Consider the following 27,909-nt stretch of genomic DNA (forward strand, 5'->3'; position numbering starts at 1 on the left):
TCTCTACCAGAGGATCGGACTTATGGCTCCTGACGTGCTTTCTGAGTAGGACTGGCCCCGGTGTCTTCAGGCAGGACGGAAGCGAGGCCCCTGAGGTGGATCTCCGAGGGAAGACGAATAGGCGGTCATGAGAGGTCTCGTTTGTGGCTATGCAAAGTAGGGACCTAATAGAGTGGAGCGCATCGGGGAGGGCCTCCTGCCAGTGAGAAACTGAGAGATTCCTGGACTGCATGGTCAGTAGGACGGTCTTCCAGACCGTCGCATTCTCCCTCTCCACCTGCCCATTTCCCCTACGGTTATAACTGGCAATCCTGCTCGAGGCGATACCCTGAGCAGGGACTGACGCAGTTCATCACTTATGAACGACGAGCCCCGGTCACTGTGGACATAATTGGAGAAACAAAACAGGGTGAAGACACTATGTAGGGCTTTAATGACGGTGGATGTGATCATGTTGGGGCAAGGGATTGCAAAGGGGAAGCGGGAGAACTCATCAATAATATTGAGGAAATATGTATTGCGGTTATTGGAGGCGAGGGGCCCTTTGAAATCGATACGGAGGCGCTCAAAGGGCCGGGATGCCTTTACCAGGTGGGCCTTATCTGGTCGATAGAAGTGCGGTTTACACTCCGCACAGATCTGGCAGTCCCTGGTCATGGCTCTGATCTCCTCGCTGTGCCCATAGGAGAAGCCCACAAGGGCAACAACATAGCACAGATACAAATACAAGGACAACAGCATAGATACAGAGACACTGGTGGATTATTGGTATAATACATTCACCACATTACCATCAACTGTTAGGGTAGGGGATGTGTCGTAATGGTTTTTCACATTAAAAACTTGAATAACAGAAGTTCAAAAATAACTTTATTGCCTGTACAATGTGCAAATTCTTTCTTCAAGGTGTGAAAATGCAAACAAAAACACCATCACAAGTAAAAAAAAAACAACCTGACATTTTAGGATCTGAATTTGTTTGCACACATTTCGCAATGCAGTCAAGATGGGCATACCAGATTAGAGTACAAGAGGCTATCGCTACACATATACGTTCTTATCAATCTCCCTCCACACAGACAACTGGAACATGGGGTAGTGGTAAAATTAAAGATAAGAGTTTGAATTTTATTTTCTGAAAACACATCTGCACAGAACAAGCTAAGACCAGAGAAAGAATGAATGCACATTTCAAACGTGGACCAACCCCTGCTTAGCAACATGGGCCTCGTATCAAAACCTCATCCATTTAAGTGCAAACAGGTACAGATGCCCCCTCCCTTAAACTGCATTTTGTTACTTCCAATGTAACGGATGAGAATTAAGAGGTGTGAAGGAAATTTGTTTGCTTCTGCATTCCAAAATAGACAAAACTAGAAATTACCTTTATTCAGCTTATAAAAATATATTCACAAAAAAAAACCATCTCAATTCAAGGAATAAAGACAGTAACAAGATTTGGTGTGTTACAATTCGACCAGCGACTATGTACACATAATAAATCATCCTTGAGAACAGAATGTTTAAGAAATCCATGCCCTTTGGATTCGTTCATATAAACATGATAAAGGTTAAACTATTTTTTTAACAAATGGACCATTAGGAAGATTCCCGGGACTTCTTGACCAGCATCAAGGCACGTTTCAACTGTTCGTAAGTGACAAACATAACCACATTCCAGGACCCCAGTCGCAGGAAGGAGGGCATAAACCTGTCGGGAAACAAAATGGGAAGATGATCAACTGAAAAAGAAGAAACCCCTGAAATCTACCCTAGAAACCTCAGGAATATGAGAACGTTTTCTGAAACAGGGTGGCTGACGTGGATATATAAGCAATTGGGGTGTACAAGATAAGAGTTATGAAGCAAAGTTCTGGTATCAATAAGGCAACAAGCAAATGAAATGAAATAAAAATGAAAATGAAAATGAAAAGAAATGAAAATCGCTTATTGTCACGAGTAGGCTTGAATGAAGTTACTGTGAAAAGCCCCTAGTCACCACATTCCGGCGCCTGTCCGGGGAGGCTGGTACGGGAATCAAACCGTGCTGCTGGCCTGCTTTAAAAGCCAGCGATTAGCCCTGTGAGCTAAACCAGCAAATGGGATAGAATCAATGACAGTTCAAAGACTGGTAGTCAGACAGCTGAAAGATTACTCATTTGGACTTGGGGAGGTAAAGGATGTAGCGATATGCAAAGGGAACAGATACAGATTTGACAGAAATCTTTGAATCCTCACTGTCTTTAGGTGATGTCCCAGAGGACTGGAGAACAGCCAATGTTGTTCCTTTGTTTAAGAAGGGTAGCAAGGATAATCCAGGGAACTACAGGCCGGTGAGCCTTACGTCAGTGGTAGGGAAATTACTGGAGAGAATTCTTCGAGACAGGATCTACTCCCATTTGGAAGCAAGTGGACGTATTAGTGAGGGGCAGCACAGTTTTGTGAAGGGAAGGTCTCACTAACTTGATAGCGTTTTTCGAGAAGGTCACAAAAATGATTGATAAAGGTAAGGCAGTGGATGTCGTCTGTATGGACTTCAGTAAGGCCTTTGAAAAGGTCCCTCATGGCAGACTGGTACAAAAGGAGAAGTCACACGGGATCAGAGGTGAGCTGGGAAGGTGGATACAGAACTGGATAGGTCATAGAAGGCAGAGAGTAGCAATAGAAGGGTGCTTTTCTGATTGGAGGGCTGTGACTAGTGGTGTTCCACAGGGATCAGTGCTGGGACCTTTGCTGTTCGTAGTATATATAAATGATTTGGAGGAAAATGTAACTGGTCTGCTTAGTAAGTTTGCGGCCAACATAAAAAGGTTGGTGGAATTGCGGATAGCGATGAGGACTGTCAGAGAATACAGCAGGATTTAGATCGTTTGGAGACTTGGGCGGAGAGATAGCAGATGGAGTTTAATCCGGACAAATGTGAGGTAATGCACTTTGGAAGGTCTAATATAGGTAGGGAATATACAGTGAATGGTAAAACCCTCAAGAGTATTGACAGTCAGAGAGATCTTGGTGCACAGGTCACTGAAAGGGGCAACATAGGTGGAGAAGGTAGTCACGAAGGCATAAGGCATGCTTGCCTTCATTGGCCAGGGCATTGAGTATAAAAATTGGCAAGTCATGTTGCAGCTGTACAGAACCTTAGTTAGGCCACACTTGGAGTACAGTGTTCAATCTGGTCGCCACACCACCAGAAGGATGTGGAGGCTTTAGAGAGGGTACAGAAGAGATTTACCAGGATATTGCCTGGTATGGAGGGCATTAGCTGTGAGGAGAGGATGAATAAACTTGGTTTGTTCTCACGAGAACGAAGGAGGTTGAGGGGCGACCTGACAGAGGTCTACAAAATTATGAGGGGCATAGACAGGGTGCATAGTCAGAGACTTTTTCCCAGGTAGAGGGGTCAATTACTAGGGGGCATAGATTTAAGGGGCAAGGTTGAGAGGAGATGTACGTTTTTTTTTAAACACAGAGGGTAGTGGGTGCCTGGAACTCTCAGCCAGAGGAGGTGGTGGAAGCAGGGTCAATAGTGACATTTAAGGGGCATCTTGACAAATACATGAATAGGATGGAAATAGAGGGATACGGACCCCGGAAGTGTAGAAGATTTTAGGTTAGACGGGCAGCATGGTTGGCGCAGGCTTGGAGGGTCGAAGTTTCCTGTGCTGTACTTTTCTTTGTTCTTTGTGCTACCTGAAGGGAATAAACAGAAGGCTGGAGCAGCAAGAACAAGAGTTACAATTCATGGATATCGGAGGGGGGGGGGGGGGGGGGGGGGGTTAGTTCTGGGGAGGCACTAGCCGGAAAAAGGCTCAATGGATGCTTACTGGTATCAGAGTGGGAGTGGGACAGCCCTAAAGGAATGAAAGCCATTGGCCGAGTCGTTATGGGAGCCAAGGGACATAGCTGGCTAGAGAATCAGGAACGTGATAAAGGTGGGTGGAACTGTAGAAAAAGAGGGACAAGAACAATACCGGATCTGAAGGAAGAAAGGCATGCGGTCTTGCAATAGGGACTGCTGACTCCATGAACATCCACAGGTATTCATAGTTGCTGTTAGAGGAGTGGGCAAAGAGAACAGTAAATTTGTAAATTTAGTTGGTTTAAGATTGTGTTACGTTGACAGGTTGATGTGAAAATGTTACAAGACTGTGTGTTTCCCATTTCACCAAAGTCTGCCTATTGTCCAAGTTGATTAAATGTATATATACATATTTTTTTTTTTTTTTTTTTTAAAGTGTTACCCTTTGTAGAAAGCGGTGAAACCTTCCTTCGTCAGCAGGAGGAAGGAACAGTTCAAGGCATTCCTGTACAGGCCGGGAGGAGAGTTCATGTATCTGGTCTTCACCACATCGACAGGTGAAGCTACAATGGTTGTGCAGAATCCAGCACCAAATGCAGCACAGAAGTGACATGGAAGGTTATCTGCAAATAACATTCTAAATTAGTTTGTGTTATTCAAACAAATAAAGTTTCAGCCTTTCTATTAGTCAGTGTGCACCACTCACCAGTCATATTTTGCCTTAACAGTGCATCCTTGATCAGATCATAAGTCACCAGCTCTGAACAGTTGACAATAGAATTGCGAACAATATTTGGCAAAGTACCTGTAAAATCATCAAATATTTTAGTGGCACCCGTTTTCAATTCTGAAGAAATAGTGTACAACAAAATGAGGATTCAGTCACTTCAGTGACCATTTTGCACCAATAATAGGCCTCGAATAGAGTTCTTATTTTATTTCTTGCAGTCCATCGCATGGAGGTCTGGTGGAGCAGTGGGTAGCATCACTGCTTCGAAGCTCCGGATTTAAGTCCCACCCCAGAACCTGATGGCCATAACGTTTAAAACGCGACTAAGCAGGTTGTGTGTCAACTTGCAAATTCTTCCAACGTGCCAATGGCGGCCACCAAGAGCGGCAGTGAATCCTGGTCAGCTACACTTGGATACAAGATACAAGCCCCTGGCGACACAGACTGGCAACACAGACTGGCAACCTGCTCCAGCTACTACCAACAGGCAAAAGCCATGGGGCTGGAAGAGAATTGGAACCTACCACATTGATAATTGTGTCAATAGTTCATCAAGTCAATTTTTAAAAATTGATCATTATTGACGAGACAGTCACTGACCTTTCCACAATCCTCGAAGCCCTTCCTCCTTAGCGATTTTCATGTAGGCGTCGATAGTCCCACTGTATCGCTTACTCGCACCAGTTAGGTTTAATTGTGCTTGAAATCTTACTTTTACCACATCTGTTGGTTGAGCCAAAGTGACTGCCAGAGCTCCTGTTGTACATCCAGCAAGCAAACGCCCACCAATGGTAATGGCTGCAAAAAATCCAAGAGATTAGGATATACCTTTTGTAATTTACTCGAGTCTGCCTTAGTCACCGTTTCAGCATATTCCAGATCATAACTCACATCTGTGTAAAACCTGGGTCTCTGCTCCAGCACATCCTTTAAAATTGCACCATTTAATTTTGATTTCCTTTGCCTACAAAATGCGTCATCTCATTTAATTACGTTAAATTTAATCAGTCATATCTCTATTTGTTTCAATAACCCATGTCCTCCTGAAGTCTGCTCTTATCCTCCTCACTGTTTACTACCTTACGTATGTTGTGTGAGTCAATGATGAGGGCGTGAATGAAGAGAGTTAGCATGGAGACAGCTTTTGTGCTCCAGTTTGCTTCTCACTTTCGACTTGCACTACTGGCTACCAGCGGCAATGCTAAAGAGGGAGCTAACCGTGCAAGTCTCCCCCCTCCCAGTACACAGCCTCTCCATCAGCAAATCCTCAACTGTGCTTCAATGTGATGACACATGGAAACTGGCTGCCTCGTGACGCTCAGGCTAATGCTTCAGGGGAAACGTGGCTCCTTGACGGGCAGTGTGCAGGCCCACGGCCTTGTGGACACACCATGGCACACCAAACCAAACTCCCAGCTATGGGTGAATAGCCACTACCTGGTGGATGCCAGGAGAGTTGAAGACTGAGGGAGCAAACCCAGAGAAAAATCTTGAGCGGAGTCCAAAAGGTGGACTTGTGTTTAAGTGTCATCTGTATCTCAATATCTGCAACCAAGCTCGTGCCAAACACATAGCTTTGCATTCCTTTGGCCTTCACGGAGGAGAATGAGAAGTGGGAGGTGTGATGTTTGGGCAGCCTGGAGTCTCCATGTATTTTGCCCAGATTTGTGCCTAATTTCACTGCACAGCTCTAACTCATAATTTAAGCTCAACGCACAGCTCCATTGACAGACAGAATGGATGCCATGAGTGGTCTCCAACTATGGGAGGGATAGTTTTGTCCCACCTCATTGTTGGTGGGCAACCCCCAACTCACCAAGGTGCTGACCCACCACAATGAGACCCAAGTGCTTCAAAGGGTGCTTGACACGTCACAAGCAGATGGAACCCATCGCGCCAAACAAAACAAAAATGCCAACCCTTTGACTGGCAAGCTGGAACATCAGGAACATGTGCACAGCACTAACAGATGACTTGCAGCTGGTCAGTAACACAGGCAACACAGTAGTAATTGACATGGATCTACTATAGGCAACACAGTAGTAATTGACATGGATCTACTATAGGCAACACAGTAGTAATTGACATGGATCTACTATTTTGATGTCCAACCCATCAAGAGACCAGACTCATTCATCCAGCATGGGGGCAGCTCTAGGGCGAGCAAGGTGCAGGCTTCTCTGTAAATATAACTGATTCCAGTGAAAACAAAGGCAGGGTCCCAGGTTATATTCCTGGCTTGGGTCACTGTCTGCGTGGAGTGTGTGGAGTCTGAATGTTCTCCCCGTGTCTACGTGGGTTTCCTCTGGGTGCTCCGGTTTCCTCCCACAAGTCCCAAATGACGTGCTGTTAGGTAATTTGGACATTGAATTAACAGGTGGCGGAATATGGCGACTTGGGGATTTTCACAGTAACTTCATTTCAGTGTTAATGTAAGCCTACTTATGACAATAAAGATTATTTTAAAAGATTATTAACTGGAACATAAGGCCTAAGTACTGTGAGCCTGCTCCGCCGTTCAATAAGACCACGGCTGACCTGGTTGTCAACACCTCCACTTTGACATCTGCTCCCAATACCCTAGTCTCCCTTGTCCAGGAAAAATCTGTTTAAATATATTCAATGGCCCAGCCTCCACTGCATTCTGAAGAAAACAATTCCACATATGAACAACCCTTTGAGAAAAAACACTTCTCATCTCAGTTTCAAATGGTGAACTTTTATCCTTAAAACTGTGTCCCCTATTCTAGTCTTTTCTAGAAGTAGAAACAGCTTCCTGGTATCTAACCTATCAAAGCTTCAATAAGGTCACCACTTATTGTTCTAAATTCAGTGAATGGTTGGAGAGACGGGTGGAACACGATCTGGGAGTTTACTCCAGAGAACACGGTCAGAGGAAGCTCTCGACCAGGTTTGTTCTAATGCCTGTCTATGCAGCACCCGGAACCAGTTGTCAAAGAGCTGGGTCATGGAGCTGTTCCTCCAATCACAGGCCATTTCCCTCCCACGTTCGCCTCTGAGACAAGCTCAGTCTCGGATTGGTTGAGCAGTGAACACCAGCATTGGGGAATGCGCCGAGGGCTCCTAGGCCTAGGGAAGCACAGCAACAACTGGGCCTGTGTGGTAGTAACCACTGCTGTATATATTAGGGTATGTATGGTAAGGCCCTGTACTACAGGTACGGGGGTAGTCCCTGCCTGCTGGCTCCATCCAGTAGGCGGAGTATAAATATGTGTGCTCTCTGTACAGCAGCCATTTCACCAGCTGCTGTAGGAGGCCACACATCTTACTGTAATAAAGCCTCAGTTGTATTCAACTCTCGTCTTTGTGCAATTGATCGTGCATCAGCTTGGGCTTGGAGAGCTAGGTACAATAGGCCTAGGGAGGGATAGGTTAAGCCGGGACTGGAGAAGAGATGGTGCCATGGTGTGCGAGCACGTGTGGGGGAATGAGTCTGTCTCAGGCCAGGGGTCAGTGTTCTCACTCATTCTCACCACCACACACCAATACATACACACACCACACCGACTCCCTCACTCATTTACTTTTTTTCTTAAAAACTAAATTTGTGACATTGCTGGACTTCCACTCATTTCCTTCCTTAAAGCCTCAACGTTTTTTTTTAAAGTTCAGCTCATTTTTCTGCCAAACCTCCCCTCTCCAAAATCTGCTCATGAGCCCCTCAAGTGAAGAAAATATGCAAATGTGTCCCAAGCAAAAAAGTTGGACAATCTAGACACCATAGGAAGTCTGCCAGTCAGGGTAGAGCTGGATATTGAACACAGTGGAGGAGCTTAGCAAAGCTACCGACTGGCCTGCCATGGGCAAATCTCCAGGTTCTGATGCAATACCACCTGAACTCATAAGCACCAGAAATTAGCCCTTTTGCTCTTCTGGAAGGAGGAAGCAGTGTCCAAAGGTGTGCGGGATGCAAAAGGTTGTACAAGAACAACTGCAACAGCCATTCAGACATCTCCCTGCTAAACGTCATGGCGAAGGTATTTGCCCACATTGCACTGGTCAGATCCTGGTTCAACACATCTACTTCAAAGCTCTGTGGTGACATCATTTTCTCAGTCCCACAACTGCAAGAGAAATTCATAAACAAAGGACATCACCACATTATGGTTTCATCAATTCACCAAGTCGTTCAACCATTTCAGCACAGCTGGTCTGCTAAACTGGAGAGAAAATGGCTGCATGCCAAAGCTGCACCATGTGGTCTCCTCTTTCCATGGCAACATGACGGGTAAGGTCAGCTGTGACAGGCCAACCTCGCAACCATTTTGAGCTCCAGTTGGGTCAAATTCGGACTGATGCTCTTCGGCATATTCTTCTATTTGCTGCTGTCATATGCCTTCAGTTCATTGTTATGCAAGGGAGAGGTTAGGAACTGGGGTCCAGAATGAGATCCAAGATGCAGCAGGCGAGTTATAGGTGAAATAGACTGAGGGAAAAAGAGTCAAAGAGTCAGAGGAATACTCCTATACCTTTTCAAGTTACATTGTCCCAGTCAGATTTAAAACTCTTTAGTGGGACTATAAAGGATGCCCCAGATCCATTGACACTCCTGTCTGACCAGCTATTAGCCCATTACAGAGTCTGATGGCCTCTTTGTCCATCAATGGGAGGTTAGTTGCATATCAATAGCATGACCGTTCTTTTGATAAACAGATAACAAGCTTCAAGTCTGGAAACCCGAGAGAACCCTTGTTTGAAGGGTTGGGCAGAGCTTAAGAGGGAGAAAAAGAATCCCATTTTGAACAGGGATATCAGAAGGCTTTGGAAATCAACCAAGAGAGGTCATGAAAGTTGCCACTGAAGTAGGCTTTGGAAAAGTGTTCTCCACGAATGTCCCTAACAGAAAAAAATTGCTTCGTAAATGTAAGTATTGCCTTTGTCTTCCTGTGTAAGTTGCAAGAGAGCTGCATGTTCTGTTAAAAGGTGCTGTTTAATGGAACTAGTGTTTTAAGGTCAGGAAACTGGATATATTTGTTTTTTGTTAGGGTTGAAGTTTAAAAATTTAAATACAGTTTTCTTTTAATAAAGTTGGTTTATAAAATAACCAATCCCCATTTTGTATATGATCATTCCTGGAATGAATCCGACTTTCTGCACCATCTTAAAAATCATGGTGCTGGTCCAGTCTCTTAACCAGTTGAGTGCTGACCAGGCATCCGTAACATTAATTGGCAGAAGATGTTTACTCACCTACCATAATAGAGAATGCAGTTCAGCCTTGCTCTCCAGAGATCCAAGACAAAGATGTGCCAATGCCTCAGGGTTGCTCTATATTGAAAATGCCACAATAGCATTCCATACAGAGGAACACGCAGCAGGAAATTGACAGATTTTCTATGATTATAAAAAGAGTTTGGCTTGATCAGCAGCATCAGGAAGACAACCGTCATGACCTAGTGTGTTGTGACACTACCATTTGCATTGACAATGTGACACTAAGGTTGTTGGTATCATCCTGCAATCTATATGAAACTATGCAGCCAGGGTGTCACTTGATGCAGAAGTCAACACACGGTTTGCAAAAGCGGAGCTGTTTTACTCAGTGTGGAATAACAGCAACCTGACTGTAGAGGATGCAGGTTTGGTGTTCTCAATGGCGAGACCGGGATAACATATGCCAGGCAGGAGAAAAGGCCAAACAGTTTCAACCTTCACTGTCTCAGATGGATCCTCAGCATCTCTTGGCAGAGCAAGACTGGTCCTGCAGAATGTTATACACTCAGCCAACAACATCTGCACTGGCTTGGCCACATCCTTCGGATCGCTGCATAGCCAAAGATATTATTTGAACTGGCCAATGGGTCACAACCTCCAGGGCATTCAAACCTCCACCCTACAAGAGTACCTGTAAACAAGATATGAAGGTGACAGACATTGACACACCAACTGGGAGACAATCGTTGTTGGCCATGACCTCGAGAGGTTGACTGTTTGGAGGGGTGTTGGAAGATGGCTAAGAGGGCCAAGATAAAAAAAATAGAAGGCCAGCTAGTGAACCCGGCACTTTCTCAGCCAATTATCTTTCTCTGCGGCAAATGTGACAGGAACTGCCACACCAAAGTGGGGCCACAGCCACAGCAGACCATGTTTTACACAGTTGACCACCATGATGCAAATCATCATCAAGGCAGAAGGGTGCCAACTTATCAGACAAATTTTGAATACATTATAGGCCTGCAGATACTTACTGTCAGGTTCTTTAGTGTACCATTGTTTGACATAATCATAAAGTCCAATGCGCACTGATGCGAAGCTCATCTGACGTTGAAGACCAGCCACTAAGCCACTGTAGAGACTTCTTGCTCCTTCAGTCTTCGTAATTGTAACCATGGTACCAAAGACACCTTTATACTTCGGAGAAGTCACATTGTTGATAGATTTGGATTCCCCTTGAATCTATGCATCATGGACAGGATTTAATTTTGATTAACCTTAATGCAGAGTTTCACAATTAAGCTTTTTATAATCTCAAGTTACCAATTTCAATCAGGTTGCTCATGCTAGTCTTTTTTTCCAAGTACCTGAAGAGAGAGTGATGCTCAAGATGCCACAAGTGATTTCTGGACAAAAATCAAACACTTTCCCACCTCATCCCCATAACCGTAGATTCCCTTACTGATTATAAATCTGTCTCGGTCAGCCTCTTCGAAATTCTAATGAGTACATACTCCATAGCTGGGATCAACCTAGTGAACCTTGCCTGGACTGCCTCCAACGCCAGTATATCTTGCCTTAGATAAGGGGACCAAAACCATTCACAGTATTCCAGGTGTGGTGTAAACTCGTTCCTTCTATACTTTTAGCAAGACTTCCCTATATTTATACTCCATCCAATTTGAAGTAAAAAGGACAGCATTCCATTTGCCTTCCCTATTACCTGAGCTTGCATGCTGGCTTTTTGTGATTTATGTACAAGAAGCCCCAAATCCCTATGGGCTGCAGATTTCGGCAATCCTTCTCCATTTAAATAATATTCAGTTCCTTTATTATTCCCATCAGGGTCATAGCTTGACATTTTTCTGCATTATATTCCATCTGCCAAGTTTTCACCCATTCACTCAGCCTGTCTATATCCCCCTGTAGACTCTGTCATTCTCACCACTTGCCTTCCCACCTATTTTTGTGTCATCTACAACGTTCCAATAGTACATTCATTTCCTTTGTCCAAGTCATTAATATACATTATAAATAATTGTGGTCCCAGAACCGATCCCGGTGACACTCCAATAATTACAGTTTGCCATCCTCAAAATGCCCCTCTTATCTCAACTCCCTGTCTTGTGTTAGTTAGAAATTCCTCTATCCATGCAAATATATTAGCAACAACATGGGCTATCTTATTAAGTAGCCTTTTGTGCAGTACCTCATTGAACACTTTTTGGAAATCCAGTACGTTACATCTACTGGTTCCCCTTTATCTATGCTGCTCATTACCACCACAAATAATTCTAATAAATTTGTCAGGCATGATTTCCCCTTCATGCAGCCATGCTGACTCTGATATTACATACTTTATAATGAGCTCTAACATTTTCCCCAACAACGAACATTAAGCTAACTCGTTAGTTACCTTTTGTCTCCCTCCATTTTTGAATAAGGATGTTAAATTGGCAGTATTCAAATCCTCTGGGACTTTTCCAGAATTTAAGGACCCCTCTGTAGCTACTACTTTTAATATCCTAGGGTGCAAAACTCATCAATTCCGCGACACATCAGTCTTTAGCTCAATTAGTTTCCATAGTACTAATTCTCCAGAGATAGTCATTGTACTCATTTCCTCCCCCTTTTGCTCCTTGACTATTTAATATTTTTGAAATATTTAGTGCCTTCCACTATGACTACTGATACAAAGTATTTATTCAACTCCTCCACCATTTCCTTGTTCCCCATCACCATTTCCCCAGTTTCACTCTAGAAGAGGCCATGTTTTCTTTGGCATCTCTATTCTGGTTGCCTTAGTAAATACGAAACGTTGACTTTAGCTTGATATGACTTTAGCTTGGGACAGCACGGTAGCATTGTGGATAGCACAATCGCTTCACAGCTCCAGGGTCCCAGGTTCGATTCCGGCTTTGGTCACTGTCTGTGCGGAGTCGGCACATCCTCCCCGTGTGTGCGTGGGTTTCCTCCGGGTGCTCCGGTTTCCTCCCACAGTCCAAAGATGTGCCAGTTAGGTGGATTGGCCGTGATAAATTGCCCTTAGTGTTGGGTGGGTAACTGGGTTATGGGGATACAGTGGAAGTGTTAACCTTGGGTAGGGTGCTCTTTCCAGGAGCCGGTGCAGACTCGATGGGCCGAATGGCCTCCTTCTGCACTGTAAATTCTATGATCTATGATATCAGCTGCCTGTTAATTAATGTTTGATCGACAACAGTCTGAACAAATGTAATCTTGTCCTTGATTATTTCTGTTTGGGGCGAGGGGAAAACCAACTTTAAAAAAAACATTACCAGCCTCGACAGCAATTGCAAAGGGACATTAGAGTGAAATGTGCCAAAATTGAGACTTGAGCCAATGTACCCCCATTTCATTCTAATATGTCTAAAAATCCAATTTCCCTTTTCTTGCATCCTGTTTCTTCTAAACAAAGCCAAACTGCCCTAAATCATATCTTTGGCCAACAAGCTCCATATATCATTTCAGAAAATATGTATTGTTCCTCAAGGGTCTTAAAAGTAAAAATCCCTCAGTTATTGCTTTCTCTTCATCATCAGCAGGCTCTGCAATAATACAACATATTGCTTCAATTCCTAGGCATCTTCTTTCTTATAGCCCCTGACCCTGCCCCTTCCACTCTTGTGAAGTACGCATGAAATTCCCTGCCCATCAGACTTGAACATCCATATTGCAGTGATTCATTGCCTTATCCGACAAGACCACGCCAAGCACAATAGGGTCCAGTGCTCTCCTATGTTCACGACTCCAAAATAAATGGAGAAATGAAGCTGGAGGTTATTCCAATGACCAAGCTCCTTAATACCCCTCTTCCTTTCCCTCCACACCGCAAGGAGCTCATGGGCCTCTTTTTATTGAGGACTGAAACCATCTCTTCAGCTGCCTCTGCATCATCCCCTCACCAAGCCGAGTTCCCCCGTTACTCTAGCCGAGAACTCGCGGCTTTCAGTTTCTCTCCTACAATCGCAGCTTTCAGTTCCTCTCCTACAATCCCTTCGGCCATTGAGCTATTCTGGTCTCGGAGACCCAGCGCCTCGTCTCGAACCTAATTGCCACGAAATTACTGATTAAGCTTCTTACAGTATGGAGATCAGAACTGCAGACAATACTTCAGCTCTGGCCTAACCAGTGTTTACATGGCGCCATTTCATGCCTCGGTTAATAAAGGCAACTATCCCATTTGCCTTAACCACCTTATCTACCTGTCCTGCTGTATTCGGGAATCTATGGACATGAGTGTAGGAGGTATGATCAGTAAGTTTTCAGATAACAAAAAAATTGGTGTGTGGTAAATCGTGAGGAAGAAAGCCGAAGATTATAGGACGATATGGATGGGTTGGTTAGATAGGCACAACAGAGCGTGGTTGGAATCTGGAACTCACCGCCCGAAAAGGGTGGTCGAGGCAGGAACCCTCAACATTTTAAGTGGCGTTTAGATGAGCACTTGAAATGCCATAGGGACCAAGCGCTGCAAAATGGGATTAGAATAGTTAGGTGCTTGATGGTCAGCACGGACACGATGGGCTGAAGGGCCTCTTTCAGTGCTGTAGAAAACTCTGACTCAAACTTCTCTTGTAGCCCCTGTGCTAGCCAATATTGAAAATGGCTCTCAGATCTGCTATCAGTCCACCCCTCAAAAAAAGTCACTTTTTCTTCCTCTACGAAAAATACGATCCCATTTCCAACTTCCTGTTGCTCTTAAACATGTTGCCACTGCCCAGAAAGGTGCTCATTTTCCACAGCTACATATTCAAACCTCCAGTCAGGTTATGTCCCTTCACAGCACTTAAGAGGCTCTACTTGCAGCAGAAATGATACCCTCCATTGACTGTGATCAAAGTACATTGTCCTTCTCAATTGCTCTGCAACCTTTGATGCTCTCAATCACAACGTGCTACTCCCACTTTCCAGCTGAATGACACAGCTCTCATCCAGCCAAAGCCAGAGAATATCCTGCAATCGATTCTACTCACTCCCTCCCCATCGTGCTCCAAGGAACTATCATTGGCTCCTTATTTCTCCATAACATTGCTCACCTCCGCTATTGCCGCAGTTTAACTGTCTCCAAAACTCTCATTCATGCTGCTCCTCATCAATATCATGTATGTAAAAGGCACCAAGCTCGACACTACACTGCCTGTTGACCCCTGCACTGCCCGTTAACAGACTTCTTGTAGTGAATGGGCTGCAACCCTGTCCAACTAAAAATATCAGAAGGCTGAAGTGACGGCCACAAACTCCACTCCCTCAGTGATTCCATCTTCCTCTACAGCCGCTATCTCAGACTGTAACGGGTCTCCTTTTTGACTTGTGCAGAGCTCCAGCACAAAATTCCATCTTCCAAACATGGCCCAACTCTTGCATCAGCTGGTCGGCTGCTGAAACCCTCATTTAAGCTTTTGTTGTTTCCAGGCTCAACGATTCCAATGTTCACCTGGCCAGGCTCCCATGTTCGGTAAACATAAGCTCACCTAAGACTTTACTGATGATGAGGTCTTCATCACCCTTGGACTTGCTAACCTGTATTGGCTCCCATTACATCAACACATCAAATGTAAACTTATCTGGTGTTCAAATCCTGTACAGCTACCACCATCTTCACCATTTGTGGCTATTCTGTTGCCTTAGGCCCTTACAGAATCCCTCCCTATACCTTTCCACTCATTTAAAAATAATTCTCTATCCAGTTTAGGTCCAAGACGGAAGGTGTCACATTTACCCAAATCAAAATTTGTTTATTCAGATTTTTCTTTGCAATGTTACATTTTCCTCAACATTGCTTACAATGCCACTCGTGTGTTCATCGGCAAATAAGTGTCTATGTTAATTTATTCTGAAGCCAGATGGCAAGATTGTAAATAAATCCAGTATTTGAATTTCCCAAGTCTGCCTCCTTCCCTAAGTAACATCCAGTGTCCCAGAAGTCTTTCTTTTTACTCGAGCAAAATCAATAAAAATAAACTAACAAATTGACACCCCATTAATAAGAGCAATGTATCTAAATGCAAAAACATCAACAGAAACTTAAGGGGGCTAATGATGCACTCCAGCCCCTGTGGAAGACCTCATGTCAGACACCACATACTCCTTCTCCAAGGAGACCTAGGCACAGACGCAGCTATGGAAAAGGTGGACAGTAGGGATGAACAAGCCCCTCAATTGCCTATTGCCTGGAACTGTATGTGGTCACCTTAGTCAAATTCAGGAAGTCTCTCTTTATATGTGCTCAAGGGCTTAATCAATGCCTTTCAACTGTGAAACCTTAACATTAATCCAAATAACATACCAGTAACAGACTCCTAGTTTTCCAATCAAAACGTTTATAGTACAAGTATTTAAAAACAGATCAAAGATAATAAAATGAATTTTCATTTTGAGTACACATATGTTATGTCTCTCTTCTGGTACCTTCAATACTCTCTTCGTGCAAACAATCTGACAATTAAGGCATTAGCACATTCTATCTTGGAGATTTCTTTTCTTCTCAACACCACTTTCGAGCAAAGTCAATCCTCAACTTTTTTCTGTCACATTTTTTGTCAAATTAGGTATTCTACAGGGAAAGAAACATTTAATGGGCAAACTATTAGGTAGAGAATTTACCCCAAAAATATTGGAGTGATAAAATCCCATTTCCACAGCTAAAATACTTTTAACCAGCCTTTGTTTTTATTTCCTTATTTTCCCAGGTCAAGGGACAATATTTTCCATTTTTACCCACCAAGAATACTACAAAACCAATTGTACTTGCCATTCTAAAATATTGTCATCAGTACGAAGGACTAATTTCAAATCCTTTATGTCCCCAATCTTCAATTTTTCATAGAATGTTTCATAGAATTTACAGTGCAGAAGGAGGCCATTTGGCCCATCGAGTCTGCACCGGCTCCTGGAAAAAGAGCACCCTACCCAAGATTAACACCTCCACCCTATCCCCATAACCCAGTAACCCCACCCAACACTAAGGGCAATTTTGGACACTAAGGGCAATTTCTCATGGCCAATCCACCTAACCTGCACATCTTTGGACTGTGGGAGGAAACCGGAGCGCCCGGAGAAAACCCACGCACACACGGGGAGGATGTGCAGACTCCGCACAGACAGTGACCTAAGCCGGAATCGAACCTGGGACGCTGGAGCTGTGAAGCGATTGTGCTATCCACAATGCTACCGTGCTGCCGAATTGTTGCAGGTTTCATAGTACTATCATGAAACACACTAATGCCATCTGTGATGGCATCCTAACTTGAAGCACCGGTAGTTTTGTTTATTGTAAGACAGCAATTTAAGCCTCAAGTGCGAATCAACAGCCCAGTCATCGGGTAACAACTATTAAAGATTATTTTGATTAAAGTAAAGATAAATACACACAAGCAGGACTACTCTGCTCTCACGCAATAAGATGCATGAATTACTGAACACGCAATTTATACAGAATATATCCCTTGTTAACAAATATAAGCTACTATACTTGAACTCTTAAGGTTCTCCCCCACCCGTTCCCAAACAAGATTCAAATTGAATAACCAGAACACCCAACACAGGGATAATATTCAAATCTGGGAACCGTAGTTTCCTAGTCCAGCAAAGATATCTATTCTAACATCTGGATATTCACGTCCTCTACAAAACTCCAAGCTGTTGGTCTCACTTTAGCCTTGTACGTCACACCCAAGAATAATTTTTCCTATACATAGCCATCTTTGATAAGGCAGGATGTCCATTCGGATTTGTGAGGCACAATAGCATGCACTGCAGTCTATTTACCCACTCAGCCATCAAGGGGGCCCCTTGTTTGACAGTTATGGAGAACATGAAGTCCAGGATACCTCATTGCCTTCCATTAATTGCTCAGAGTCGGAAGGTTTGTAATCAATCCAAATCAACCAAGGTGAATAGATCGTAATAGCTTATCTATCAAGTTGGAGAACCCCTCTCTTCCCATCACATCACCTTTCCGCTCTATGACCTTCTCTTCTATAGTATCGCAGGTCCCCAGGATTAATGCGTAATGTGCATCATCCTAAACAATGCCTTGGAACTCTCGGAATATTCTGCCTTGACGAATGGCATTCTCTCTGCATGCAAAGTATTCAAGTGTGCAAAATAAAAAAAGATACTAATTGCAGCCCATTCCAGGGTCAGGTGATTATCACACTGAATGGAATGTATTTTGGATTACTCCGATAGACTAACCAATAACCAAAGAAAATTCTTTGCATGCAGTTTGGTTGATTGGCCAATATCTTAATGAGCACCTCATTCAGAGTCAATTGCTGCAAGGACTTCCAGCTGCAGTATTCATAAACACAATGTTCATATCTATGCACATCAGTTGTACATTACTTCCCCACCTCACGCCCCCACCCACATTGTCAGTCAGAAACTTAGCCAGTTCTTTCAACCGCTCCCTATTCGTTGCGTGTGTGATTTTCTATAATCTCCTTTTTGTCCTTGTATTTCTGTAGAAAGACTGAATCTGGTTGCCATGTCTATAAAATGCAAAATGAAAAAGTTTCCGTCTTTGTCCCACAACTTTAAAATCTATGGCTCCAAGTTTCATGGCATAAGAGATGGTGACATCCTCCGATACTTAACTACGAGGAGCCTTGTATATTCATCATCAACCACATCCACGTATTTTAACAGAGTTTTAACCTGTGACAAGGGTAAGTAAATTGCCTATGTTTTTTCCCCCTCTCAGATTCTCATCACCTGATAACACTTCTGATTAAGAAAATGTTAGAAATGTCAGGTGGTGAGGCATTTTCTGCATGTGCACAGATGTGTTAGTTACAGTTTTGTTCTTTCAATCAAGTCCGTGGCTTCATCATTTGTAACTAAACAACCATTAGGTTTTGAGGGAGCAAATTAAAACTGATTGCGGGAGGGACAGCACCTCACCTGCAATTTTTAAAATTCATGGACATCGCTGGCTGGGCCAGTTCTGAAGGGTCAGACAGACTTGAAAAGTGAATTCTGTTTCTCTCTTCACAGATGTGGTCAGACCTGCTGTTTTTATTCCAGTGTTTATTGTCTATCCCCAATAGCCCTTGAACTGGGTGACAATATGACTATGGCACTGCCTCCGCCTCCCCCATTAGGCACGCTGTTCTGCCATTCAACACCTACACTGGACTTCTAATATCATTAAAACTCCCTTTGCCTTGTACTCCATGACTTCTTTGTAATTTAATCTCTCCTGCCTTGAAACTATCCCTGACCTATTTTGCTCCACCTGCTCTTTAACAACAGCACACACCCCATCACATTTCTACCTTTTTCCAGATCCCAAGAGTCATTTATGGACTTGAAACATTAACTCGGGTTTCTCTCCCCACAGATGCTGTGTTTTTCCACCACTTTGTTTTTATTCCAGATTTCCAGCATCTGCAGTATTTTGCTATGAAAACAAGGTTAGGATTGCCTTTCCCCAAAATGTTCTGTTCATTTGTCAATTGTCAAGACAAATTTCTCAGCAAAAATACATCAGGATTTTTTTTTTTTGGTAATTTGGGACTCTTTCTACAAGTATATAGAGTAGAAACGTATCACCTGAAGTGAGGTTCGAGGTCACAGCTCTGGGCTCAGCAGCCTCATTAATCAGCAACTGAGCTACTTGGGAATTCCCTTCACTAAACCTTTCCAACTTGCTGCAGGAGACCTTTAATTTTGTATACCTGCAACACATTTATCCCCAATAAAGCAAACTAAAGACGGGATTCTGCAGCCCCACACGCACACTCTGATGCTCTGGTCACTGAATGCAGGGACATCAGAATCAGTTGGACGTTTGCCAGCGGCCTCAGTATGGACCAACAGCAACATGTTGAACAGTTTCTGGTGCAGCAAGGCTACGTACTTAGCCCCTACTTTTACTCCCTATACACTCTCGACTGCGTGGCAAAATTTGGTTCTAACTCCATCTACAAGTTTGCTGATGACACGACCATAGTGAGTCAGAATACCGGAGGGAAATAGTGGACTGGTGTTACGACAACAATCTCTCCCTTAACGCTAGCAAAACTAAGAGCTGGTCATTGACTTTGTGGTTCAAATGGTTGACAGCTTCAAATTCCTAGGTGTGCACATCACCAAAAATCTGTCCTGGTCCACCCACGTTGACGCTACCACCAGGAAAGCACAACAGCACCTATACTTCTTCAGGAAACTAAGGAAATTTGGCATGTCGCCACTGACTCTTCACAACTTTTCCAGGTGCACCATAGAAAGCATCCTATCTGGCTGCATCACAGTCTGGTATGGCAACTGCTCGGCTTAAGACTGCAAGAAACTGAGTCGTGAACACTGCCCAGTCCATCACACGAACCTGCCTCCCATCCGTGGATTCTGACTACACCTCCCGCTGCCTGGGGACAGCGAGCAACATAATTAAAGACCCCTCACACCCGGCTTACTCACTCTTCCAACTTCTTCCGTCGGGCAGGAGATACAAAAGTCTGAGAACACGCAAAAACAGATTCAAAAACAGCTTCTTCCCCACTCTTACCAGACTCCTAACTTGACCCTCTTATGGACGGACCTGATTAATACTATACTCCTGCAGTCAAATGCTCTACCACTGAGCTATACCCGCTCAGTTAATACTACACTCCTGTTTGCTTCACTCGGATGCCGGTGTCTAGGTATTTTTATTGTGTACCTTGTGTTACCCGATTATGTATTTTCTTTTCTTTTCATGTACTAAATGATCTGTCTGAGCTGCGTGCAGAAAAATACTTTTCACTGTACCTCAGTACACATGACAATAAACAAATCCAATCCAATAATGCCCTGTTTGGACACACTGACTTTCCAAAAACAATTGCTTTATTTATCATGGTTCATGTTCAATTCCATTTGTGTCCTTTCCATGGAAGGATGGCTCAGTAGAAAGGGTATCTCTCCAGATAGTACTACTGACTTATCCTACTATTTCACACAACATTCCCAATCTTTTCAGTGACCTAAACATGTAATAGCCAAAATGGAAACAAAACCTGAATCTACTCCCTGGCCTTACTCAAAACCGAGTGACTCTAAACAACATTTTAACCAATCTGTTCCACACACTGTCAATGCGCAACCACTATTTAGCACAGCAGAATTTACTGAACCTGCAATTAATACCTTGTGACTATTAGCATTCCCTCAAACTGATCATTATCTTCAATTTGCTAATTCTCTGGCTTGGTTGATTTTGAAATCTCTGCTGTTTTGCTTTGGGGAGTTTGTTGTACAAGATAGAACAAATGAGACACATCTAAAACAGCTGTTCCTCAAGCACTCCTAACCTTAGTGCATCTATTATTGCTGCTCCAATCTGGTTGTTTGCTAGACCGGTCAGTCCCCCAATCATCATTTATTTGTTCATGGGATGTGGATGACGCTGCTGGGCCTGCCCATCCCCGAGGGCACTTAAGCGTCAACCACATTGCTGTGGATCTGGTGTCACAAGTAAGGGTGACTGATTTCCTTCCTTCAAGGACATTAGAGAACCAGTTGTTTTTTTTTTACAACAAATCAACATGGTATCACGGTCATCATTGGACTTTTAATTCCAAATTTTTTAGAGAATTCAAATTTCACCATCTGCCATGGCGGGGATTTGAACCCGGGTCCCCAGAGCATGACTTTGGGTCTCTGGATTACTAGTCCAGTGACCTCCGTCATGTTCCCGAACTTTGCCCTGGACAGAGCTCATCTGCACCTGGAATGCTCATTCATGCTTTCAATACCTCTAGACTTGACTATTCCAATGTTCTCCCTTCCAGTCTCCCACATTCTACCCTCCATGAACTTTCAAATCTCTGCGAATGACAGAAAGTCCTGTTCACCTACACCAACCTACACGGGCTCCCAGTCAAGCAATGCTTTGATTTTAAAATCATTTTCAAATTCCCCCCCATATGATTGGCTCACAGTTTGCCCTGATCTGGCATTTTGACTCTCGGTCTCCTGACTAAGTTTGCCCGATTTACTGCAAATAGTCTCAGTAGGATCTTCGTAGCCTGTTTGGTACTTCTCTCTTTCAGGGAAACTGAACATATTTTGTTATTAGATAAATGTTCATGCACTTGTCTGGTTGTTAATTATAATAATAATCTTTATTGTCACAAGTAGGCTTATATTAACCCGGCAATGAATTTATTGTGAAAAGCCCCTAGTCGCCACATTCTGGCGCCTGTTCAGTTGCCCTGAGGGAGAATTCAGAACGTCCAAATTATCCAACAGCACATCGTTTGGGACTTGTGGGAAGGAAACCGGAGCACCTGGAGGAAACCCACACAGACACAGGGACAACGTACAGACACCACACAGACAGTGACCCAAGGCGGGAATCAAACCTGGGACGCTGGAGCTGTGAAACAACAGTGCTACCCACTGTGCTACCGTGCTGCCCAATTAAACTGGCTTCATTACTAAACCTACAGACATTTCCCCTTTTTGACTACAAGAACACTATTGCCAAAAACCATCTTGGACACTCCCTTTCAGCAGTATGCTAATCTGCCTGCTCAAATCCAAGCACTAAAATCCTCCTTCAAGCCACCTACCTTGCTAAATCTGGTGTCCACATTTATACAATCTACCGCATCACAGCTGCCACCAGCAGCTTAAACAACCCTCACAACAATCTCAATGCCATTCCATTTCCCAATTCTACCCATTCATTTTCCACTGCCTGCTTACCTTTCATTGCATCCTCTCTGGTCATTGAAACAAATCCTTCCGCTTCCCATTTTCCAATCTTTCCTGTACACTCTCCCGTTCAGTATATTTTCTTTTCCAGTTTCCAGCCACGTCTCGGCAATGCCTGCCATATCTTCAACCTGAATTTTCATCTGCAGCTCAGTTCAGTCCTTATTCTCTGTTTTGCTAAAAATAACTCATTTGTTTCCCCCAACCCCCCAAAACCTGAACCAGTTCTAACATGTCATTTGTTCTTCCTCTCTCGGAATTTAATTGCTTTACATTTTTCTAGTTGTTCCTTCATCTGTAATGCCTAACACATGATCTATTTTGACATTGTTGAACAGGTTCCATCTTGTAGGTGGTGTAACTGGATTTCTAAACAGTACTACGTTTGTAATAAGTGCTGAATTATCACTATGCTTAGAAAACTAATTTTATGGAAGTCAAATTGCTCCATATTTAATATTTTATCTTTACAAATCATTTATTCCCTTTCTTTGATGTGGTAGATTGTATAAATGTGGACACCAGGCATGCAAGGTAGAGTGGTTAAAATTCAAAGAAAAGGTGCAGGAGAATCAGTACATTTTACCGCCTGGTTTTCTGTCGGTAAGGATACTTCAAAGTGATTGGTTGATTACCCTTTGATGACATCACTATTGTTGTATGCATGGAGATCCCCTCGTCTTTGGGTCAGATTCAAACTAACATTAGGAAAGAGGGACGTCGAGACCAAAGGTCACTATATCTTTGTTGGGAGCAGAGGTCAAGCGTCAGCCTATTTTTTCCCGCCATTCATTCAGTAGGAGTTTTGATTCCCAAAGCAGTAATTTTTTGTCCAGTTGGGAAAATCTACTGTTATGATCTGGTGATAATCAATAAGGAATACAAACTTTTGCAAGCGATATAGTTCTCAACATTTTCATACATATTCATTTTTACCTGCAATCTCACTTTGGTGGTGTCAAGTGGGAACGTGACAAGATCAGCTATGCAGGCTGCAGTACCAGCACCAACAACTTTTACACAATTTGTTGGAGGGACATCTGTCGGTTTAAATCCAACCATATTGAAGTGCAGCCTTAATGCAGATGCTTGGGAAATTAACACTCTTCTCCGACCAAACCTACAAGAAAAAGCAATATTGACAATACTGAATCGCACACCTTTATCACAAGGTTAGAAAGACACTCCCTCACAATTGGTACCTTGTGTCACAATACATATATTCCCCATTCCACCTCAAAGCATGTGGTCTCCTGGGAAAGGCACACAAAAAAAAACAGGTAACATCCCAGGTGTATTAGGGGAAAGATCTCAATATCCCCAGGGGCTATCATTGACCAGAAACTTAACTAGACTAACCATACAGATACAGGAGTGGGTCAGAGGCCGTGTACTCTGCACTCAGAGACTCACGCACAGCTTTCCAATGCCTGTTTATCATCAAGCAGGCAAAAGACAGGAGTGTGATGGACGATGCTTCATTTGCCCAGGTGAGTGAAGCTGTCTCACTCAAGCAGCTCAACACCATCCAGCACAAAGCAGCCTACTTAAACATCCACTCCCTCCACCACTTGGGTTACCGTGTGCACTGCAATAAGGTCTTTTCAACAGTACATCCCAAACGCACACCCTCTACCTTCTTGGGGGTCATCAGCAGCAGGTGCATGTTTCCCTCAAGAAAGGCCAGACCAGGCAAGGACGGCAGATTTCCTTCCCTAAAGGACATTAGTAAACCAGATGTGTTTGCCGACAATTGACAATGGTTTCATTGTCATCATTAGACTTTTAACATAGAAAATAGAACAGTACAGCACAGGCCCTTCAGCCCTCAATGTTGTGCCAAGCATTGTCCGAAACCAAGATCAAGCTATCCCACTCCGTCATTCTGGTGTGCTCCATGTGCCTATCCAATAACCTCTTGAAAGTTCCTAAAGTGGCCGACTCCACTATCACAGCAGGCAGTCCATTCCACACCCTAACCCCTCTCTGAGTAAAGAACCTACCTCGGACATCCCTCCTATATCTCCCAAACTGATATTTTATTGAGTTTAAATTCCATCACCTGCCGTGATGGGATTCAAACCCAGATCTCCAGAGCATTATCCTGGGTCTCTGGAATACTAGTCCAGCGACAAGGAGGTGGCTCACACATTTGCTGAAGGGACACAACCCCATATCTCATGGGATGAATGACAGCGATTCCTGATCCTTGTCTACCTATTACAGCATAATCCAAGTGGCTGTAGGTTGGACTCCAGCCCTCCATTGTGCTTTGTGCACATTCCCGCTTAGAACATGTTAGTTCTTTCAGACAACGAGCCAGGACCCCTAGCTTCCCAAGAGATCTGCAGTGTGCCTTACACCTAGATGGAGTTGTGCCCATCACCACTGACATTAGTTGTCCCTTCCAAAAGTCAATGGCCTTGAGGCAAACGGCGGTGTGCATTAATCCTGAGCCTAGCAACCATCTCGTAAACCTTTTCCGAACAGGTTAAAGGACCAGAACAAGCGAATTTGACCCAACATTACTGAATACCCATGGAGGGGGGTGGAGATTATTGTACCAACATAGCTCTGGACAAATGATTTCCCCAGTTATGACTTAGTTCAACCATTATCTGATGCTAGCGACATGTCCAACAAAATAGCAAGGCACAGATGAGGTTCTGTGTATTTGTGTTTAATCACACTAATGAGATTACAGTAATGAAGCATTATCAAATAGCTACCCTCGCGAACCAGCTACACAAACGGAAAACACAAGATGAAATTACTTGTCTTACCTGGCATATAAAAATAAAGACGATTAACGAACGAAATGGCAAACCCCACATTAAAAAAAACTACTCCAAAAGAACTAAATTGCCCTTAACGCCTTCCGCAACAAACTAGTAAACAGGCTGCCTCTATCTCTATTTATACATGTTTATATTGGGGCGGGACATGCTAGAGGCGAGGGAGGGAAGGAGATCTTTCGCTTGCAGTTCGAACTCAAAAGTATCCGACATTGCAACTTTCATCAACTGATCACCGCCGAAGATAGGATCACCTGATCTCGTGAAACAAGCGAATCAAAAACAACCCAGAACCAGTCAAACTATTGGCACCAGAGACAGGAGCAACTTGGTGTGTTTTCCTGAACCAATCTGCGTTGGGGCTCAGATGATTCAAAGTTGTGTGGACGATGTTGAATTGTGTAAACTCTGCAGATTTTGAAATGCAACATTTGCACCCTGATAAATTTAGGTTCAAGTTGATTCGTCTGTCAGATTTTCAAGTTGATGCAGTACATACTGGAATAGGGCGTGCACCCACATAGAAGAGGAAGAGAATAATTGGAGTTAGTATACACCCTCTTTTTAACGTTTAATATATTTTCCTCCATTAAAAAAAATTTGGTTAATTAATTAACCAATTAATTAAGAATATTTTTTATTATCACAAGTAGGCTTACATTAACACTGCAATGAAGCTACTGTGAAAGTTACTAATTAATCTGCATGCCACCATTTGGATTCCACTTTGCAATTTAATTCTATAGTTAATAACCCATTGCAAATTGGCCCTGTTGTTATTGTGTTTTTTTGATGTATTTGTATGATTCCCGGCGAATATTGTTATCCCGGGAGGAATAAATAGACCCCATTGCGTGTAATATAAAGTGGCGGACCATGTCAATCTGCATTTTCAAACTTGGGTTCCTGAAGGACAGCTGGAGATGTTGCTTACCCGGATTGAGTTTCTGTCACCGGCCGGTGATTCTCTCATTGAGATCTGCTGGCAAAACACCAGAGAGACATGGAAACATTTCAACTTCCAACCTTTAGATTCAACAGTCAATCTCCTCATTTTACCAACCAATACTGTCAGGGGAGCGGCTTTAAACAGCCTCATCAACCAATAGTTTAAAGGGAGTTTTGCCCTCTCTTTCTTCCGGTTGCTCACATGTTTTTTCAGGAAGTTGTATGGACACGCGATTATAGTTTTTTTTAATTTCGAAAATAATTTATAGTCACTTGGTAAGGCAGGACTTGAATAGGGCTGAAAACGGAGACAGGGCATGCTGTCAAAGTGTTGTGGCTTGTATTCATCAGGACAGATTGGCAAGGATAACAAATGGCAGAGGGTACAACAATTTTCACCACGGGAGAAAAGTGCCGATGGGTTGACAAGTGGACTCTGATTGATAGAGGTGTTGCCACGAAGAATGCATCAGGAGACAGTTAACTGCTAAGATTTTGTTTCAATCCAAACCAGGTGGATGGCTCTCATTGGCCAAGGCATTGTTGTGGGAACACATCTATGATATGGCTGTCCCAGAAGCTTTTTTTTAAAGTTGGAAAAGGCCCAATGCTTGGACATGTTCTTTTCTGTTTGCAAAGGACTGGGCCGTGTGTGTGTGTATATATATATATATGTAGCTTCTAGCATGTTTAAGTGACCCACACTGTAAACCCAACTGATAATCTTAGATTGGAATCATATCTAGTATTGCGTAATTCCTTCATTGTGTATGTGGAAAAACATGCTCTGAACTGGTTGTAGCAACTTTTAAAAACATTTTTAGAATACCCAATAATTTTTTTTACAATGAAGGGGCAATTTAACGTAGCCAATCCACTTAGCCTGCATCTCTTTGGGTTGTGGGGGTGGGACCCACGCAGACACGTGGAGGATGTGCAAACTCCACACGGAGAATGACCCAGAACCGGGATTCAAACCTGATTCTTCGGCTGCATGAGGCAGCAGTGCTAACCACTGTGCTGCCCCTTTGCAGCAACTTACTGAACCATTTGGCCATTTCATGCTGTGCCGAACCAGTTGTAAATAAGATAGGGTGTAAAGGGACATCACTTTTGTGTGTCTTGGGCAACCCATTCATATATGGATCCAGTGAGCCATGAGGATGAATCTGATTATATATGTAACCAAGCAGCTCATTACTCTGACACAAATTCAACAAGCATTTTTGCAACTTGCTTTCAAGCAGGGCTGTGAGGAAAAGCTTCAAAATTATCTCTCATTTTTCAGCAGTACTAAAATAATTTATAACGTGTTGGCAACAGTTCTTTCATTTGCAGGTACGAACATGGAAAATGTGAGCAGAAGTAGGCATTTCGACGCCTCGAGTCTGCTCTTTCATTCAATAAGACCATGCTGTAATAAAAGCAAATTACTGCGGATGCTGGAATCTGAAACAAAAACATTGGACAATCAGCAGGTCTGACAGCATCTGTGGAGAGAGAAGGGAGCTAACGTTTTGATTCTGGATGACTCTGTCAAAGATCATGGCTAATCGGTTTGTTTTTCAATTCCAAATTCCCATCTACCTCCAGAAACCTTTGATTCCCTTACCAAGTAAGAATATTTAATATATTCGATGACCAGGGCCGGCTCAAGGTACCGGCAACTCGGGCAGTCGCCCGGGGCGCCATGTGCTAGGGGGCGCCATGAAGGAGTGCGTGACCGGCGTCAGAGA

General features: G+C 43.4%; 1 protein-coding gene across 3 annotated transcripts; it reads right to left on the reverse strand.

Moving 5' to 3' along the window:
- Nucleotides 1-852: 852 nt before the first annotated feature.
- Nucleotides 853-26,277, reverse strand: LOC119977571 (mitochondrial uncoupling protein 2-like). Of its 3 annotated transcripts, none has more exons than XM_038818662.1 (7): nt 26,160-26,277; nt 23,367-23,550; nt 10,742-10,949; nt 5,133-5,330; nt 4,509-4,607; nt 4,245-4,425; nt 853-1,711 (listed from the first exon to the last, which is right to left on the reverse strand). In XM_038818662.1, the coding sequence occupies exons 2-7, from the start codon at nt 23,490-23,492 to the stop codon at nt 1,600-1,602; spliced, it is 924 nt and encodes a 307-aa protein (XP_038674590.1). In that variant the 5' UTR covers nt 23,493-23,550; nt 26,160-26,277; the 3' UTR covers nt 853-1,599. The 3 variants fall into 3 exon arrangements, with proteins under 3 accessions (XP_038674590.1, XP_038674591.1, XP_038674589.1); XM_038818663.1 differs by lacking the exon at nt 26,160-26,277 and adding an exon at nt 25,480-25,677; XM_038818661.1 differs by lacking the exon at nt 26,160-26,277 and adding an exon at nt 25,214-25,446.
- Nucleotides 26,278-27,909: the final 1,632 nt, after the last annotated feature.

This window comes from Scyliorhinus canicula, chromosome 14 (genome assembly GCF_902713615.1).
Source record: "Scyliorhinus canicula chromosome 14, sScyCan1.1, whole genome shotgun sequence".
NCBI lineage: Eukaryota > Metazoa > Chordata > Chondrichthyes > Carcharhiniformes > Scyliorhinidae > Scyliorhinus > Scyliorhinus canicula.